Below are 21,161 nucleotides of genomic sequence, written 5' to 3' on the forward strand. Positions count from 1 at the left end.
GAGATGAGACCTCTTTTTCCTGCTCTGCAAGCTTTTCATTCACTCTTTCATCCTGGGCTCCTCAAAGTCTTCACTGATAATACCACTGTAATGTCGTATGTCAACAAGCATGGGTCAAGAGGTCCTGTCGCCTTTGCAGACTAGCTGTTTAGGTCCAGGATGTAGCTGTCCAGTATCAAGCTAGTCTTCAGGCAGTGTACATTCCCTCAAAGCACAATCTTGTGGCAGATTCTTTGTGCAGATCCAGAACACAGGCTCACAAATGGATGCTTCACAGAGATGTGTTCCTGGACATAGTCCATCAGTGGGATATTCCTCAGGTAGATCTTTTTGCCTCCCCTCTGAGCAGACTACTTCATCTATTCTATTCCATAGTCACAAGTCCTCTGATTTGAAAAGTGGATGCCCTCTCTTTTCCTTGGAAGTCAATGTTTCTGTACACTAAAGCCCCACTTCCTGTGTTGTCACAAGTTCTGCACAAGATCAGGCAGGAGTCACCCAAAAGCTTGCTGGTGACTCCCTTTTGGCCCAGACAGCATTGGTTTCCCCCTTCTTTCTCACTTGGTCGTGGGAAATCACCACAAGTTACCTCACCAGGTGGCTCTTCTCGCACAAGACAAGGGATCTCTTATCTGTCCTCACGTGTCCACTCCTCAAATGACACTGGGTGATAGGGTTTTGATACCTTTTTGACACCTTTTTCTGAGGATGTTTTGAGTTCTGCAGGAGGCCATGAAGCCCACTACCAAAAAAATCATATATGAACAAATGGAAAAGATTTTCTGTCAGTTGCCTGTCCAGGATCCCCTGTCTGTAGAGGTCTATCTGGTTATCTCTCATTTGTGTGATGTGCTGCATGCTGGGTTAGCGTATTCTTCAGTTAAAGCTTCACTATCTGCAATTTCTGCTTGTCTGCCCTTGAATCCTCCCCTGGTCTCTCTCTATTTGAGATTAATCAATTTCTTAAAGGTGTCCTTCATACCAGGCCTTCCAGAAAGCATATACTGCCTTGGGACTTCATTTTTGTATACCAGGACCACCATTCCACCTTTCTGGAGGCACTGGAAAACATGAAGGTCCTACCAAACACCCTGATATTGGGCGATTTCAGTTACCCTACCATTCACTGGGAAAACTACTAGAGTACAAATTCCCAGGCCCAGCGCTTCCTGGAATTCATCAACTCAAATGCCCTGCATCAGCTGGTAAACTCCCCTACCAGAGGTGAAAACGTATTGGACCTGGTCATCACCAACATGGGTGATGGGTGTTCCACACCGGTGGTCAACCTGTCACTGGTTAGATCAGACCATGAATTAATCACTCTGGATGTCCACACCCAACCACCACCCCCATCTAAGGAAACCACAGTAAAAAACTTTTCTAAAGCAAACTTCACCTTACTTAAGACAGAGGTGGTAAGTTTCACAGCCCCCACGCTAAAGGATAACGCTGCCCAAGATGCAGAAACCTTTACAAATGCACTCTATGAGCACCTTCAAGGATGCATGAATCGTGCCATCCCTAGCAAAACCAAGACTCACTCCTCTAAGAGAAGGAAACCAGTTTGGTGGACCCCTGCAATAAACAGGCTATACAATAGGAGGAGGAAACTAGTTCAGAAAAAAAGCAAATCCCAAGAAGGAAAGACATCCCTGATCAGTATCCGTAAGAAACTAAGGTGCCTCATGAAATCATCCAAGGCTAACTTCGAAAGAAAAATAGCCAAGGATTCGAAAGATAACCACAAAGCCTTCTTTAGCTATGTTAAGAATCTAAGTGGCAACTCGCAGATATGCACTGAACTAGTGCAAACTAGCACAAAATATACTGAACCTACTGATATTGCCAACATCCTGACAGACAGATTCAGTGCAACCCCCCCCCCCCCTCCAAAAGGGTCCACAACAATACCGGAAAAGGGTAGTGTCCCAAAAACCACAGACGAACAGGTGAAAACAGCCCTTTCAAAAGCCAAAAACACAACGTCAATGGGACCAGATGGTGTCCCAGGCTGCGTCTTGCACGGACTACAGAATGAACTAACCCCCCACCTAAACACGCTGTTCAACCTCAGCCTAGCCACAGGCTACTTGCCCATAGAATGGCGCACAGCAACGGTTATTCCTCTCCACAAAGGAGGGGCCACAACTGACCCTGGTAACTATTGCCCCATAAGCCTGACTAGCCTGGTCTGCAAGGCTATGGAGCGCATCATCATGGAACTCCTTAACAAAGACATTGGGGACCTCCAAACACTTGACCCGACCCAGTTCGGCTTTAAGGGCAGATCATGCCTACTAAACCTGGTTGACTTCTTCAAGACGGTCACCAAGGCCATAGACGAGGGAAAGGTGGTTCACACAGCCTACCTTGACCTCGCCAAGGCTTTCGATACCATTCCCCACTTGGGTATTACAGAAAAACTCACCAGCCTGAACATAAACCCCCTACGTCACGAGATGGGTTGCCAACTGGCTTACAGACAGAACTCACACAGTAAGAATAGCGGGCTCCAGGTCCGACTCTAAACCAGTCACAAGTGGTGTCCCGCAAGGTTCAGTCCTGGGACCTCTACTGTTCGGCATATACTTCTCAGAAGTACAGGCAAACACAGGAGGACTATGGCTAACCAAGTTCGCCGATGACTGCAAACTGGGAGCCATAATTGACTCTCTGGGTGACATGGACATCCTCCAAAAGGGCCTTACTGAGACGGACATCTGGTGTCAAAATCATGGCCTCAAGCTAAATGCCAAAAAATGCATAGTCATCCCATTTGGGAAAAGCAAAACACCCACGAATTACCACATAGGTGGCAGCCCCCTTAATACAGAAGAGGTAAGAGATCTGGGGACCCAGGTAGATAGTAATCTCTCCTTTGACAATCATATTGCCAAAGTAGTTAGGAAATCCTTCTATGTGGCCCATCTAATTACTAAAGTTTTCGCATCTAGAAATAAAGAGGTTATAGTGCCCCTCTACTCGCCACTCATTAGACCCATCATAGAGTACATTGCCCCATTTGGGATGTACCTCACAAGACATTTCCAACAGCTAGAAAGACCACAAAAGTACCTCACCAAGAGGATTACTGGCCTCAAACATATGTCCTATGCAGCCCGACTGAAAAAACTCCGGCTGTATTCAGTGGCATATCGCTTACTCAGAGGTGATCTCTGCCTGACTTACAAAGCCATGTCCAACTCAGAATTGATGGACATGCTCCACCTAAAGAAATCCAAGTCACTGCGAGCTACGCACTCTAGTGAGCCAAACCTCCTCACAACAATAAATAGAACATGCTGGAGGGATAGATTCCTGTCACAGAGACCTCCCCATGCTTAGGAACAAAATTCGAAATTACATCAGGTAGAGCCTCTCACTAACACTCCGAGTGGATGGATAACAGAAAATACACCCCTGGGATCACTTCATTGGCTCTGCTTGACAGAGGATCAGTTAACTAATCAATGGGGCGGCGAAAGCTGACACACTCTGGCTAGGCTTATAAATGCCCTCGGGGATAGCCTAGTACCTACCTATGAAAAAATAACCAAGGTGTTTTTGAGCCTGCTTCTTCAGCTTCCTTGCAACATTGTACTTTGAATATTGTTCTTTTGGCTCTTACTTTAACCAAGGGAGCATTTGAACTTCAGGCCCTCGTGGCTATTCCTCCTTTTTCAGTTTTTCAATGAAACAGTGTCTCTTCAAACTAATCCTTCTTTTATGCCCAATATATTCAGTGAGTTGTCCCTTAATCTGTTCGTCTTCATTTTTCTTCTTTGCAATCCATCTGTCATGGAGGAGGCTCTTCACACCTGGGATATGCATAGATAGTGCAGGTTTTATTTAAATAAAACTAAAGTAATTCACAAGTTTGTGTTGCTTTTTGTTTCTTTTCATCCCAGAACTTTGAGTTTAGCTGATGTTCTTCGTGTTTCACTGTTGCAGTCATTACATTTGGGTTATCCTGCTGGCAGGTTGCCCTCAGTTGGTCTGAATTCCAAAGTCATGGGTCCTGCATCGGTTGCTGTCGCCTCTTTCCTGACGTCAGGTCGTCAGGGGTATAAAAGATGCAGCAGACGCCATTTTATTTAGTCTTCCGTGCCGCGCGGTGCCCGAAGCAGAAGCAGTTCACAAGTGCCGGTCAGCCGACTCCTGAGATTTTCGTGTTCGAGTTTCAGATCCGAAGTCTTCATTAAAAGCTAAGTACCCCATTGGGGAAACTTTTTTCTTGCTCCAGACCGATATCAGAAAAAGTTAATAATTGTATATCTTGTGGGAAGCAAATACCTCATAAGGGCTTTCATTCTTACTGTATTCCTTGCCTAGGCCCTGACCACAACGTTGCTAGTTGTCGGTTTTGTGCTAGATTTAACCAATGCACTATTAAGCATCTGTACGATTTTGCATTAAATTATTTTGGGCGAAGATTTAATTATACAATGTCGTCGGATAGCCATCTGACTACCGGAGTTCACAAAAAACGCAAGGAAAAAGAAAAGGACAGGCAACCGAGGTCCAAAACTGACGACGAAGCTTCTCCTAAGCAAGTCGCCGGTTCTCAGTGAGGCACTTTCGCAGCCCCTGACGCCCGCTACTTTAGAGTCGCAAGCCACTACCGACTCCCACGTGGAGCCGGCCAGGCTGCTGGAAACTCAAGGTATTGGAGCCTTGGAAACTATTCCCTCAGATGGGTCCGGAGCCGCTGAGCAGGCATCGGCTTCTGAGGATGTATTCAGACCTAAACAATTATATATAAAACCTACTACAAAGACTAAGACACCTTTAAAGGCAAAGAAAGTTCACTAGTCACAAGGACAGGCCTCCATGCCCAAAAAACAGATGCTCAAAATGGCCGAAGACTTAATTACCTTGATCATGGGTTCCCATCCCCCTCCTGATAAGAGGCCTAGGCAAGAGACAGACTATGAATCTTCAGATCAGGTTTCTTCTGATCAGGAATGTTCTCTTCCCCCCTATGAGGATTCTGATGCTGAAAAATCTATTCCTTCAGCTTCTCCTTTTGGGGAAACCTTGCATAACATGAGGGAGCACTTTCACTGGGAGAGCCAAGACTTTTCAGAATCTAAGAAAAGGCTCAGAGATTTCCTTTTACTACCTCAACACAGGCCTCTAGCTATCCCACCTGTGTTGGACATTGTAGATGATGTGATGTCCTTCAAGAATGCATCTGCAGTCCTTACAAGTGGGTTGTCCTGTCGTCACGCAGCCCTTCGGTCGGCCGGATTCCAAAGTCTGGGTCTGGCCTCGGCTGGTGTCGCACTTCACCCGACGTCATAGTTGCAGTTATTCGGGTATAAAGGCATCAGCCGATGCCATTTTCCTCAGTCTTTCTTGCCGCGTGGCGCCCGAAGCAGAAGCTGTTCGCAAGTGCCGGTCGGTCAGAACCAGAGATTACTACTACCGAATACTACTTCGAAGACTTCTATAAAGCTACTAAAACTGTGACTGCTAAGACCCCCTCTCACAGGCCTAGCTCCAGTTCTCAAATGCTTAGTTTAGCAGAGGATCTCATTTCTTTAATACGGGGATCCCAACCTCAACCAGACAGGGCCTCTCAGCCACCTCCAGAGAAGAGGCCTAGAGCAGAGCCCCCTCAGCCACTTTCTACAGATGATTCCTCTGATGATTCAGACGATACAGACCCTCCAGAGGCTCCTTTCTCCCCTTATGAAGACTCTGATGCTGAAGAGTCCATCCCTTCTGCCTCTCCGCCTGAGGAATTTTCCTTTGGGGAAACCTTGCATGCTATGAGGGAACATTTTCAGTGGCAGGGCCAGGATTTTTCAGACTCCAGAAAACGGCTTAGAACCTTTCTGCATTTACCACAACATAGGCCTTTAGCCATACCTCCAGTTCTTTCTGTTGTAGATGATGCATTTAATGATGCTTGCACTGCTCCTGATTCTCTACCTCCGGCCCCTGCTAAGCCTGATAGATACTACAGGGTCCCGGACACGCATTACCATTTGTATAAGGCTCCTTTTGCAGATCCCGAGACTATCTCCCAAGGACCTAAGGCTGTAGCAGCTACCTCTGCTAAGAACCCCCTCCCCTCAGAAAGGGAATCCGGATCCTTAGAGAGATGGGGTAAAAAAGTTTACACTTCTGCTACTCTTTCAGCTAGGGCCTTGAACTGTCAATTTCACATGATCCAGTATCAAGAATTTATGCTAGACCAGTTAACCAAAAAACTGTCCTCTGATGAACCATTAGACAAAAAATCTGTTCAGGAAATGGTACATAACATTCAGCAAGTCAGTAACCATTCCTTAAAATGCGGCTATGATGCACTGGAGGCTTCTTTTAGATCAGCCATGACTGGCACAGTTATCAGAAGGCATGCATGGTTAAAAGAGCAGGCCTTACCAGACCATGTCAAGTCCAAACTATTAGATGCTCCTATGGATAAGATCAATTTGTTTGGCTCTCCTGCACAACAGGTGCTGAAGAAGATGGAAGAGAAGGCAAAATCTGTCCAAACAGTAAAAGATTTCTTACAGGTCCAACCTCCGAGGTTTAGCAGGAATTGGCCCTCCAAGAATTGGTCCTTTCCAGACTCCTCCAGAGCTCAGAGAGGCAGGAATAGGCGTTCAAGAGGCAGAAGCCAAACCAGGAGTGCCTACAGGGGACGCCAGTGGCAGAGTAACAACCAGCGAAGTACAGCCACAGACACAGCCACCACCACAACTACAGGACAATCACAGTGACTTGGCTCTGGCACCGCCTACCAGGGAACAACTAGAAGCACCCTTAGGCGGGAAGCTAGCCTTATTTTCAATAAACTGGCATTACATCACAAGAGACAAGTGGATTTTACAGACAATAGACCAAGGCTACAGGTTTCATTTCCATACTCTACCAGGGAAGAGAGGAATGCCAAACCTACCTCCAAATCAAAAGGCAGAAGCTCTGAAACAAATATCTCAATTATTAAGGATGAGAGCTGTGGAAAAGGTACCATCTATGGAGCAAGGAAAGGGATTTTACTCCAGACTCTTCCTGGCACCAAGAAAAGAGAGCAAATGGAGACCTATTCTCGACCTGTCCGCTTTAAACACATTCCTCATTGTTCCAAAATTCAAAATGCTGACTCTACAGCAGCTTCTTCCCATGCTGGGCAAGGAGTCTTGGCTGGTAACTCTAGATCTCAAGGAGGCATACCTGCACGTCCCCATACGACCAAATTGCAGAAGATACCTCAGATTTCTTGCAGGATCAGAGCATTATCAATTCTCAGCATTGCCCTTTGGCTTATCTACTGCGCCCAGAGTGTTCACGAAATGCCTGGCATCAGTAATTGCTCATTGCAGACTTCAGGGAATCCAAATCTACCCCTACCTGGACGACTGCCTGATACAAGTGGACAACAAAAACAAGCTAGCAGAAGACTTACAAAGGGTCATTTACCTGCTACAAGCCCTGGGATATACAGTCAATATAAAAAAGTCAAGGCTGATACCATCCCAAAGAATAACCTTTCTGGGTGCAGAGCTGGACACATCAAAACAAATGGCATTCCTAACAGTAGAAAAACAGGAGCAACTACCTCTCTACTTCTTGGCATTAACAAAGCAGAACCATCTAACAGCAAGAAAAGTACTGCAAGCCTTGGGCTTCATGGCATCCTGCATAATATTGGTTCCTCATGCCAGACTGCATATGAGAAAACTACAGTGGTACCTAAGGAATTTATGGTCTCAACACAAGCACAGCCTAGAAACCCAAATTCCAATAATTCCATGCCTGAAGCAAGAATTCCTATGGTGGGCTCAGGCCTGTCAATCAAACACAGGATTGCCATTCCACAGCACTCAACCAAGCCAAGCCATCACGACGGATGCCTCAGACCTCGGTTGGGGGGCCCACATGCTGGACAAGTGCATACAAGGCTTATGGACTCAAGACCAGCTGCACCTGCACATAAATCTAAAGGAAATGCTGGCAGTAAAACTGGCAATTCAGGCATTCAGACCATTTCTCCGACAAGGTCAATTGATGATAAGGACAGACAACACCACAGTCATGTGGTACATCAACAAACAGGGAGGCACACATTCGTATCCTCTATGCCGGATGGCACTGGACCTCTGGAATGTGGCCCTGAGCTACAACATTCAGTTACAAGCGATTTTTGTACCAGGAAAAGAAAACATTCTAGCAGACATATTAAGCAGGACTACCACGGATGCCCACGAATGGATGCTGCATCCGGACATCTTCAAAACCATTACAAGAAAATGGGGACTCCCAGAAATAGACTTATTTGCATCCCCACGCAATCACCAGCTACAGAAATTCTGCACAAGGACGTACCACCCACTTGCTTGGAAGGTGGACTCCCTATCTTTCAGTTGGAAAAACCTGACAACATATGCATTCCCACCACTTCCTTTGATGCACAAGGTGCTATTGAAGATCAAAGAGGACCGTCCAAGGATCATTCTGATAGCTCCAGACTGGCCAAGACAACATTGGTACCCATTGCTAAGGAGCATGTCTCGGGGACAAATATGGCCACTACCCCTGGTTCCCTTGCTGTTAACACAGAACAACTACAACATCCTGCATCCAAACCTGAAAACTCTGCAGCTGGCTGCCTGGAACATTGCATAAGACCAATTAACCCAAATTTATCCCAAAGGGTTAAAGACATTATCCTTGAGGCTCGCAGACCCTCAACAAGAAAAAATTATTCAGCAAAATGGAAAAGATATCTCATTTGGAGTACAGCAAAAGGAGAAGATGTGTCACTGGTAAACATAGCCAACATCCTGGAATACTTGGCAGAGCTCTTCCACACAGGCCTGTCCTATTCCTCCATCAAGATTCATGCATCAGCTATTTCAGCAGAATACGACTTGGATCCTCCTGTCTTCTCACATCCTCTGCTCAGGCAGTTTCTGAGAGGAATTAAAAATGTAAAACCTCCTAGGAAGCCACCATTGCCAGCATGGGACTTGAACTTTGTGCTAGAAAAATTGACACTTCCTCCTTTCGAACCAGCAGCAACAGCAGAATTACAATACTTATGGAAGACTGCTTTCCTGCTGGCAATCACTTCAGCAAGAAGGGTATCTGAACTACAGGCATTAATGGCAGTACAACCCTTCCTGATCTTCCATCAAGATAGAGTGTCCATGAGAACAAATCCTACTTTTATGCCTAAGGTGGTCTCCAGAGTGTCTTTAAATCAGGCTATCCAATTACCTACATTCTTCCCCAACCCACAGAACAGGGGAGAAAGACTGTTGCATACCTTGGAGTGTACATAGACAATTACGCTACTACCTGGACAGGACCAAGGGCAATAGAAAAACTGACCAGCTACTGGTAGCATATGCAACAGGAATAGAAGGAAAAGCAATTTCAAAACAGACAATCTCCAAGTCAATAGGAAATTGCATTAGATTTTGTTACTCCTACCATGGAAAGCAAACTCCAGAAAGCATCAGGCCTCACTCTACAAGGGCTACAGCCACTACCACAGCCTTCTTACGAGGAGTGGCTACCAAGGACATTTTAGAGGCTGCTACTTGGAGCTCCGTGCATACATTTGCCAAGCATTATAATTTACCTTTATACTCTAGATCCCGAGCAGGTTTTGCCACTGCTGTTTTGCAAGGGATCCTAACTACACCATAACTTTATTTCTCCTCCTCCCCCAGTTTGGCTATGGTATTCTACCCATTTGTAAGGACTGCAGATGCATCCTTGAAGGACATAGTACAGTTTTGTACCTACCATAAATGTAGATGTCCGATAGGAATGCATCTGCAGTCAGGATTACCCACCCGCCTTTCCCCTCTGTGGTACTCCTAGGGTATTTGCCCATCTTATAGCTAGCTGGGGGAATCTATTATGGTGTTTTTGTTTGTATATATGTACATACATGCTTATTTTTTGTGTTTGCTCTCTACTATTTGGAATCATTGGCATTTATCCAAATTTAGCCTTCCAAGAGGGCACCTGGCATCTGGGGCAAGAAACACTGAGGAAAATGGCGTCGGCTGATGCCTTTATACCCGAATAACTGCAGCTATGACGTCGGGTGAAGTGCGACACCAGCCGAGGCCAGACCCAGACTTTGGAATCCGGCCGACCGAAGGGCTGCCTGACGACAGGACAACCCATTTGTAAGGACTGCAGATGCATTCCTATCGGACATCTACATTTATGGTAGGTACAAAACTGTACTTTCTCGGAGTCTAGTGTGACCCCTGACTCTTTACCTCCAGCTCCTGTTAAGCTGGACAGATACTACAGGGTCCCTGACTCTCATAAATTTCTTTTCAAAAACCCTTCTGCAGACCCAGAAACTATTTCTCAGGGTCCAAAGGGGGTCAAGGCTTCTACTGCAAAAAATCCTACCCCCTCTGACAGGGATTCCAGAGCTCTGGATAGATGGGGGAAAAAAGGTTTACACATCTACTACGTTGGCTATAAGGGCTTTAAATTGCCAGTTTCATATGCTCAAATATCAGCAATGTATCATGACACTGCTTAAACAGAAAATGATGGCAAATTCTGAATGTGCAGAAAACAAAAGAAATGCAGGATTTATTGCATGCAGCTGAACAAGTTGGAAAACATACTTTGCAATGTGGGTTTGATTCTCTGGAGGCCTCCTGCAGGGCCGCTGTTACGGGTTCTGTCATTAGGAGGCATGCTTGGTTAAAGGAACAAAATCTGCCTGACCGTGTTAAAGCAAAATTATTAGATGCTCCTTTACAACATGATACCTTGTTTGGTGTTGAGGCAGAAGAGGTGTTAAAGAAAATGGAGGACAAAGCTAAATCTATGCAAACTGTCAAGGATTTCTTACAGGTACAGCCACCTAGATTTAGCCGACACTGGCCTACAAAGAATTGGTCCTTTCCAGTCTCAGACCTTAAAGGGGCAGATCCAGACGCCCTAGAGGCAGATCACAGCTGCAAGGATCCTACAGGTCTAAGCAGTGGAGTGCTTCTACCTCCAAAGGTGGACAGGACAAATCACAATCATACAGGAAACAGTCCCAATGACTTCCCCCTGCCTGCACCAAGCACTTATCTTCTGGCAGTACCCTTAAGGGGAAAACTAGCACTTTTTTCTCAAAATTGGCACATTATAACCCAGGACAAATGGGTTCTAGACATAGTGTCACAAGGCTACAAGTTTCATTTCCATACTCTGCCAAGGGCAAACGGTTGGCCAGACCTGCCAAAAAATCAATAGGTAGAGGCTGAAAAACAAGTCGCAGCTCTCATGGACATGAGGGCTATTCAACAAGTACCACAGCAAGAGCAGGGACAAGGATTTTACTCAAGACTGTTCTTGGTACCCAGAAAGGACAAAGCATGGAGACCAATACTGGACCTATCTATTCTAAACACTTTCCTGAATATACCAAAATTCAAGATGTTGACCTTACAGCAGCTTCTGCCCATGCTGGGCAGCAAGGCTTGGCTCGAGACTTTAGACCTAAAAGAGGCATACCTGCATGTCCCAATCAGACAATCATGCAGAATATACCTCAGTTTCAAGGCTGGCTCAAAGCATTACCAATTCTCTGCACTGCCCTTTGGCTTATCTACTGCGCCCAGCGTCTTCACAAAGTGCCTAGCACCAGTAATTGCTTACTGCAGACAAAGAGGAATACAAATATATCCTTACTTGGACGACTGCCTCATACAAGCAGAGAATAAGGACATTCTACTACAGCATCTGACTTTTGTGATAAAACTCTTAACAGGCCTAGGGTACACTGTCAACAAAAAGAAATCAAAACTAGTACCCCCCTCAAGAGATAATATTCCTGGGTGCAAGCTTAAATACAACTGCCCAGATGGCTTATCTCACTCCAGACAAACAAAGGCAACTGACTACCTATTTCAAGGAAATGGCAACAAAGGCCCAGTTATCTGCAAGAAAATTTCTGCAGGCTTTGGACTTCATGGCATCTTGCATCTTACTAATTCCATATGCAAGACTGCATATGAGGAAAATTCAATGGTACCTAAAAATTGTCTGGACACAACATTGCCACAGCCTGGAAACAATGATTACTCTAATTCCCTGCCTGCAACAGGAATTTTGATGGTGGGCCAAGGTTTGTCCCCAAAACAAGGGACAGCCATTCTCACTACCCCCAGCCAGGCAGAGCCTAACGACGGATGCATCAGATTATGCCTGGGGGCACACATGGCAGGAAGAGGCATTCAGGGCACCTGATCCACAAACCAAAAGCATCTACATATCAATCAAAAAGAGATGCTAGCTATTCAAAATGCCCTGACAGCCTTCAAGGACGTACTTCATCCAGGACAACTACTGATAAAGACAGACAACACCAAGGTCATGTGGTACATAAACAAGCAGTGGGGCACACATTCTTACCCCCTGTGCAGACTAGCCATGGCTTTATGGGACACAGCATTGACTTACCAAGTTCATCTGCAGGCACACTTCCTGCCAGTATAAAAAACAAAAACGGTCGTAGGTAAAAGCAAGGTGCAAAAAGGAGCCCAAACAAAATGAAAGAAAATGCACCGAGCTAGCACACTGAGAACGTTTATTAATAGACAAAACAGAAAACGGAAAATGGTGAGCGCTTTCACAACATAAAGTTGCTTCATCAGACAACAGTAAAAGGCTTACACTCTATTTAAATAGTCAAATATCCATTACTCAATTAACTAATTAGGGTTAGCAAGCTGTACACAATCAAATTCAAGAGAAGCTTACCACAATGAATCCTACAATAAAGATGCACTATGCATATAATGTTACACACAAAGTTACTAAGCATATATAACCACACTATATACAGTGTAAAAAAACATGTACATACATATATAAGATAAAACAACGACAGTAAGACATATAAGAAACTACTAAAAACATCTAAAATATCTAAAAATCAGTGCATGAGTGGTCGAGCCTTCAAAAAGGGAACCAAAGTAGTGGCAGCATTCAACCCAGGAAACTTCTCAGCGTTAAGCTTCAGTATCCATTTTTGCTCATGCCCCTCTGTAATATTTTCTATGTCACCACCCCTAGGGTTCGTATAAATATGTTGCAAAACCAAAAATTTAAAAGAATGTGAACGATCATTAGACATAACGTGACAGGCCAGAGCACTGGATTTTTTACAGTTGGTAATGTCTCTCACATGTTCTAAAATACGATCTTTCAACATTCTATTCGTTTTGCCTACATAATAAGCATGGCATTGTTGACAAAAACAAAAATAAACATCAGTGGTTCTACAATCTGAATATTGATTAGAATGCAACGAAAAATGCCTGGTAGGATGCACATAATTATTTTTGTTATAAACAAACTGACAAGCACTACAGTTCCTACATGGAAAAGTTCCACGGCGAACAGAGTGAGTTAACTTTTTGCGTGTTTCCCCATGGCAAAGGTGTTGTTTAAGTGACTTGCTATTCTTAAAACTGAAATGTGGAATCAGTCCAACCTTGTCTACAAGGCCAGGAACTTCTTGTAAAAGGTACCAGTATTTCTTAACAACATCCACATATTGATTAATGTTGCTAGAAAACTGGAGAACCACTCTAAAGTCATTATCAGCTGTGGCACTGTGTGTTGCATCTGCGATCGCTGTGTTGTGATTATAATAAGGTTTGCACCTAGTATCTCTAAGCTTCCAGGCATCAGATATTGCATTATCAATGTCTGCACTAGAATATCCTCTAGCCAGAAACTCAATTTTCAAGTTATTCAATGCAGCTACTGCATCATTGTCATTACTATGTAGCCTGAGTGTCCTAAAAACTTGCCCTCAACACATTCCTAGGAATGTGTCTAGGGTGCATACTAGATTTATGCAGCAATGTGTTCTTTCTAGTTGGTTTATGGTATATAGTACTGCGGAGATGATTCAAATCAGATTTACTGATTTTGACATCAAGAAAACTTATGTCAGTGGCTGAACTCTGGTGTGTAAACCTTAAAAAATCAGTTGTTGAATGCAAATAATCCAAAAATTGGTCTAGATCAGAGCCGGAGCCCTTACATAACATAAAAGCGTCATCTACAAACCTAACATACCACAGTATTTGTCCAAAGAAAGGATTAGTGGCAGACAAAATGCACTTCCTGCCAGGAAAGGAAAATACTCTGGCAGATGAACTAAGCAGAAACCTCATGGATCCCCACGAGTGGCACCTGGATCCACAAGTCTTCAGCATGATAACAATGAAATGGGGACGCTCGGACATAGATCTATTTGCCTCTCCTCAAAACAATCAACTAAAAGATTCTGCACAAGGACTTACCACAGACAAGCTTGGAAAGTGGACGCCTTATCTTTCAACTGGACAAACCTATCAGTATATGCCTTTCCTCCACTTCCTCTCCACCCCAAGGTACTCCTGAAGGTCAGGCAGGAGAAACCAAAAATGACTCTGATTGCCCCAGACTGGCCACGCCAGTACTGGTATCCGATCTTAAGGAACTTGTCCCAATGCCCAGCCTGGACCTTACCTCAAATACCTCATCTACTGTCCTAGCAAAACAATCAGATTCTGCACAGCCAACTCAGGACCCTAAACCTGGCAGCATGGCGGATAATGTAGCCATACAAACCACACCTCTCAGTAAAGCTGTGATGGATGTCATTTTAGAAGCCAGAAGGCCTATTACTAGAAAATCCTATGCTGGGAAATGGAAGAGATTTTGTGCTTGGAACCAAGCTCAAGGAACTGATACAGCTGTCCCAAATATTCCTCAGATTTTGCAATATTTAACTGAGATGCTGGACAAAGGCCTATCTTTTTCATCAATTAAAATCCATGCCTCTGCCATTTCGGCTCATTACAATACAGAGCCACCACTCTTTTCTCATCCTTTACTAAGGCAGTACCTCAGAGGAGCCAAAAACTTAAGGCCTCCAAGGAGAACGCCAATACCTGCATGGGACCTCAATTATGTCTTGGAAAAACTCACCTTACCACCTTTTGAGCCAGCTGCTACTGCAGACATAAAGTTCTTATCTTGGAAAACAGCTCTGCTCCTAGCAATAACTTCTGCAAGACGAGTTTCAGAGCCACAGGCTGTCATGGCTGTGGAACCCTTTATCATTTTCTATCCAGACAGGGTCTCTCTGAGAACCAACCCTACATTTATGCCTAAGGTGATATCCAGTGTTAGCCCTTAACGAAACAATTAATTTGCCAACTTTTTATCCAAATCCACAGAACAAAGGGGAGAAAATTCTGCATTCTTTGGATGTACACAGACAACTTAGATTCTATTTGGACAAAACTAAAGTTTTCAGAAAGACAGAGCAGTTTACTAGTGGCATATGCCACAGCATCACAAGGAAAGGCCATCTCCAAGCAGACTATTTCAAAGTGGATAGGTCACTGCATTCTTTTCTGCTACTCACAGCATGGCAAACCAGTGCCTAAGGGCATTAGGCCACATTCAGCCAGAGCTGCAGCCACTTCTGCAGCCTTTCTCAGGGGAGTACCAACCAAGGACATTTTGGAGGCTGCTACTTGGAGTTCAGTGCATACCTTTACAAAACATTACAATCTGCCTCTTTAATCTAAATCCAGGGCAGGCTTTGCCACTGCAGTTCTGCAGGACCACATAGCCGCTCCTAATGCTGTTTAGCTCCAGCCTCCCAACCATAGCTTTGGGACTCAACCCAAATGTAATGACTGCAACAGTGAAACACGAAGAACATAGTACAGTTGTGTACACTTCCCATAAATGTAGATGTGAGAGTGTATTCACTGTTGCAGTCCAGGTTACCCACCTGCCATGTCCCTTATTTTTGCTGCAACTTATCTTTACTTCTCTAATCTATGCAACCTAGGTGGTGTATTTGCGTATAGATGAAGGTAAAGCTTATTTTGGTGCATGTATGTTTTATTTACATATTTTTAGCCTACCTTTTTGGGGGCACCTGACATTTGGGGCAAGAAAAACTAAATAAAATGGTGTCTGCTGCATCTTTTATACCCCTGACGACCTGACGTCAGGGAAGAGGCGACAGCAACTGACGCAGGACCCAAGACTTTGGAATTCAGGCCGACTGAGGGCAACCTGCCAGCAGGATAACCCAAATGTAATGACTGCAACAGTGAATACACTCAGAACATCTACATTTATGGTAAGTGTACACAACTGTACATTTCTAAGCAAACCTTCTCCTTCTGGATTTCGAAGGCCGTTTCCCTTTGTTATTCTTTTCATGGAAAATGTCTTTCTTTGTCTGTTAAGGCACATACTACTAGGGTAGTTGCCTTCTTTGGTGCCTTTTTCAGCAGTTGGGATACCAACTCCATCCTTGAGGCTGATACTTGGTCCTCTGTTCATACTTTCACTAAACATTACAAGTTGGATGGTATTTCAGGGCCAGGGTAGGTTTGGTCAGGGCTATCCTGAACAGGCTTGCAGTTTGTTCTTTTGTGCCGCCTTCTTGGCTCCTGTACTCTCCCTTATGTAAAGAATACTGCAAAAGTGATATGGAAGGACATAGTACAGTTGTGTAAAGTCTTACAATAACAATAGATGTCCTTTTCTTCACTGTTGCATTATTTGGTCCCTCCCCCCTTCCCCTCTGTTCAGGCTTTTGCCCTGTATTTTTGTTGCCCTCCTGGCCAAGGGGCCCTTTTTTCCTTTTGAATATACGTGCTCTATTTTGTCCCTGAGGGTATTCTGTCCCTGCTGGGGCTTTTCAGTTCTAAGTGTTTGCTTCTGTACATCACCTCAAGGTGTATGGTCCTCACTGTTAGCTTCCCACAAATCACTTAAAAATACTATGTTACCTCATGGAATCACTTGCTGAACTTCATTTTCAAATGCCATTTCATGCTTCTGAACTTGCACAAAGTGTCATTCAAACTGTTGGAATTTGTTGCATTTACCTAGAATAGTTCTAATGCAGACTGTTCACTTTTTAGTTTTCTGACCCAGTAAACATTATATCAAACAGAGGACTATTAGGCATTAGTTCAGAAGCAGAAATGCTCTATTCCCCCAAGAAGTTACCAAACTGTAGTAACTAATGCAGAATATTTAAGTAAATGGATGCTTTCGCACCTTTAACTCTGGAATGAATGTACATTTTTCCCACTAATGTATGCTTTAATGAAGCGTTGTTGAGCTACTTTCATTAATAGCGTTGATGGCATTTTAATGCATATTATTTTAATCACAGTTTGTGTTAACAAGCTCCTTTTTATGGAGATGCTGTAATATAATTAAATTAATAATTTTAGGGGGGAGGTTCTTCAGTGTCTTGGCCACATTTCCCCTAAGTCAGTCTGAATACCAGCTACGATCCCCCAGAAAAGAGGCCTCTGGACTGGTGTGATTAATCTGGTTAATAGGGTATAAATAAGTAAATATAATGCTTTGATTGTTTTTTTTTTTTCTTTTCTTTCTTTTTTTTTTAAATTCTGAATTGAGAAGCACGTCTATTTATTTGCTAGGAAGTGAAAAATATGGAATGTCAATAAACTGGTGCTATTTTCCTTCCCCTGCTCGTTCGCCTTTGTCATTCCCTCATGTTGGTTCTGTTCTTGAATAAACATTAAGTATGTGGTGTGATGACCACACTAGTGATCCTTCACCACCAGGCTGCTTGCTGCTACACAGCTCTCCATGTTTTCATAGATGGTATGCATGTTGTTGTTTTAGTGATCATTCCGTCAGATGAAAAAGTATGCTCTGCAAGACCTCTATATGTTACTATACGTCAGGCTTGCTCCCAGGTAGAGTTTCAGAAATAAAAGTGATGACATTCCATCTGCTAAAAACAGAAAAGCCCCAATAAGCAATATTTATAAAATTATGAATAGAAGAATGTCTCATGACTCTGGACTACTAAAATTTCATATTGCACCATTCTAGTGTGTCCTGCATGTACCAGAGGGGAACATGGGGTAGATCAGTCCACGTAGCTATGAAAAGGGGGATTGGGGGTTTAAAGATGAGAATCAAAGTTTTGAAGTTTAATCTGTTGTCATTGTGTGCACCAGAGTCTAAACTACTTTTATTTTCCTAAGAAATATGTTGTTAATGCTGATGTTGCTCAACCAGGTGGTGTATGTTGAGCTGTTCCTACTTTGCTTGTCCACTGCAGTATGATTTTAATGATTCATTTGTGTTCGTATTTCCTGCCAAGTATCTGAAAGTTAGCTGTTCCTGTTCAGTGCATCTCTGCTAATTTAATATTTGCAGATCATTTTGCATATCTTTTGTTTTGTCAGTGACTGATGTTAGATCTATTTTTTCTTTCTTTTTTTCAGAGACCACTAGTAGTACCGCTTCTTGAACAGTTTGTGCAGAAGTAGAAAGTAGAAACTTTTTATAGAATTTACCATTTCTTTCTCAACTGATGAAGTAAATCAAAGTACCACACCAGAACTACATTGAAAAAACGAGGAACCAAGTGCCTTATTCATTTAACAGTCATGTGTATTATGTTCTGTTACTCAGGGAAAATGCCTACACAAAGTTTACCCCGGAAATGTTATATAAGTTAAGAACTATTTCTTCATTTGGTCATCAGTCAGATGAATGTGGTGTGCATACAAAGAAATAACTGCTGTATGAAGTGTCATAGTAAAACAAATGCCTTCGTCTAACAAATGCCTTAATTTTTTTTTATCATTACCGTCAGTGTCATGATTAACCAGAATTAAGTAGTCGTGTATTGTCTTGGAGTGCTGTTTGTGCTGTCGCTGTGTGAGACAATCAGCAGAACACACACACACATGTTGAGGATCCACCCTCACTTAATTGTAAAGTTCAGTGGACAGGTCATGCACCGAAGGCTAGCTTTTCCCATTTAAAAGCTAACTTTTTTGCACAGCATTGCTGAAATGACATTAGATAAATGCAGATTTCACAGCTTATGATTTGTAATTCTACACACACACACACACACACACACACACACACACACACACACACACACACACACACTCTTCACAACTGCCTTTCACACCCTGGTTGTACTACAGCCCTACATGAGGCAGATTTGAATCACTGCAGTCTCTGTTTGACGACGACACTAACAGTCTTGCCCTCGGTTCCACAGAAGTAGCCCTTGATGCCAACATAGTGGAAGAGGGTCATAATACCGAATGATAAGCTGGTGTGCATAATGATTAGTTTTGTATTTCTTTAATATATGTTGCCTCTGCCTGTGGTACTTTACTAAAATTGGGGCTGAAGTTCTCTGAGGCTGTAACTTAAGTAGACTTCCTGAATTGCAAGGCATCGTGTGTAGTGCTGTTGGAAACATTTGCCTGGTGTATACTACTGCCCTTATTCTAGTCATCCTAATAACATTTTGCCATTAGTCTTGGCTTCCTTAGTACATACTTCTGAAAAGTGTGCTTAGAAACTTGTTTGCATCACGTTTGTGTTGTTAGTTAAACATATACAGATGCAAATTTGCTTTGTTTGTGTTCTTGGCTAACTGTAATTACCAGTATACAAACTGATTAAGTAAAAACAAGTCTCTGAAAGCAGAAGGTGCAAGTTGAAAAGCCCTGTATTTAAACAGGATTTGATGAACTTTGAAACAGTGCTCTGGGTGGTTATGTAGTTTTTTTTCATGTACTTCAGTCATTTTGAGATGTATTATTACTCCTGGAGACAGAAATACACTTGTTTCTTCAAGTATGAACTGTAAATTCATATTCAACCGTTTGTCTGAATTGCCATTTCAGTTAGGAACAAACACATTCTTATTACAAAATAATACAGCCAAGTTGTAGTAGCATAGGCAACCATGAAACAGGAATGCCAAACTTACATAAAAGGTATTAAAACACAGTTGTTTATTTGTGCACAGAGGTAAGCGCTTTCACAATCGCTTCATCAGGCCATAAAAACCCTACATTATACAATTCCTTATATACCCAACATGCAAATCACTTATGCAATCATTCAATAAAGAACTTAAAGGCAAAGTAAACATCTAGACTTCATGTTTTTCATGGACTCTTAAAATTAGAAGTACATGTGTATAAAAGCATAAAATTATCTAAACACACATCACTATATGCATAAAAATGCTTGTAAGAGCAGATACTACAAGACTAACATAAAACCACTGACTGACCATAGAGATAACTACCTTATGCCTAACTAATAAATACTATAAAAATGGTGTCACTAAAGGCTATCCAAAAAATCTTGCCCAAACTCACCTCATTTCTACACTACTGTATGCCTCTCCTTCTTTTATCAACATGCCTAAAGCTAACCTTCAGAAACTTAATATAGCCTACCATAGTATTGCCAGATTTGCCACTGGCTCTCCATTCCGTACTCATCACTGTCTTAACTTAAAGAAACTTAACTGGCTAGAACTTCCAAACCTAATACTCCTACAGCAACTAATCATCACTTTTAAAATTCTACATTACCCCTCCAACACACCCATACTGAATAACCTCATCACACCTTATAAAAATCTCACTACACTTCGATCAGCCAACAAGCTTCTAGTTGCTACTCTGAAATCTCATAATAAATCAGGTGACTCCTTATTTGCAAACACTATCGGATCATATTGGAATAAACTTCCCACAGAACTGACCTCCCTAGGCTCATGTCACCTTTTCAAAAAACAGATTAGAAATCACTTACTAAATCACTGGCTATGCCCATGCTCCAATCCCGACTGAGCTCAGCAAATTTGTTACCCTCTCCAGTCCCCTCCTTTGTACTTTCAATCTTTTGTTCAAATTCTGATCGACTTCCCCTCTGACCATCTGCTTTCTTTCTCTTGCTTCTTTTATCTGACTTCCTATATCCTTCTACCTTATGCGTTCATCACTACCTTTGATACCCCTCTCTTCTCCTACTGGCTACTCCTCAGCTTTACCATGCCCTTAATATTAGTACCAAACTCAAACTGTACTTTTTCCACTTTCTGCTTACTTCATTTCTGCTTTTTCTTTCTCTCTAACTACATAATAACTGTTACACTACCTGCTTTCATAGTTAACACTGTATATTAACTGTATCTTGCTTTTTGCCAATGTTTGATTTGTTGTTTTGACTAGTGATTTTTAAACTGTAAATTTTATATTATGATACTGGATCTTTTCTCCTCAGCCCTCAGCTGAAAATTGACATGTCATCTAGTCAGACTA

At 42.9% G+C, this 21,161-nt stretch overlaps 1 protein-coding gene across 4 annotated transcripts in view; it reads left to right on the forward strand.

The window, feature by feature from the left end:
* LOC122793514 (mitochondria localized glutamic acid rich protein) overlaps positions 1–18,631 on the forward strand; it is a 530,827-nt gene extending 512,196 nt beyond the window's left edge. For all 4 annotated transcript variants that reach the window (XM_044061639.1, XM_044061637.1, XM_044061640.1 and 1 more), the window contains one exon: positions 18,297–18,631. In XM_044061639.1, the coding sequence (XP_043917574.1) occupies positions 18,297–18,322 (26 nt within the window). In that variant the 3' untranslated portion in view covers positions 18,323–18,631. The remainder of the gene's footprint in view (positions 1–18,296) is intronic.
* The last annotated feature ends 2,530 nt before the right edge of the window (positions 18,632–21,161 follow it).

Source organism: Protopterus annectens, chromosome 2.part0, assembly GCF_019279795.1.
Source record: "Protopterus annectens isolate FY-2018-M chromosome 2.part0, PAN1.0, whole genome shotgun sequence".
In the NCBI taxonomy this organism is placed as follows: domain Eukaryota; kingdom Metazoa; phylum Chordata; order Ceratodontiformes; family Protopteridae; genus Protopterus; species Protopterus annectens.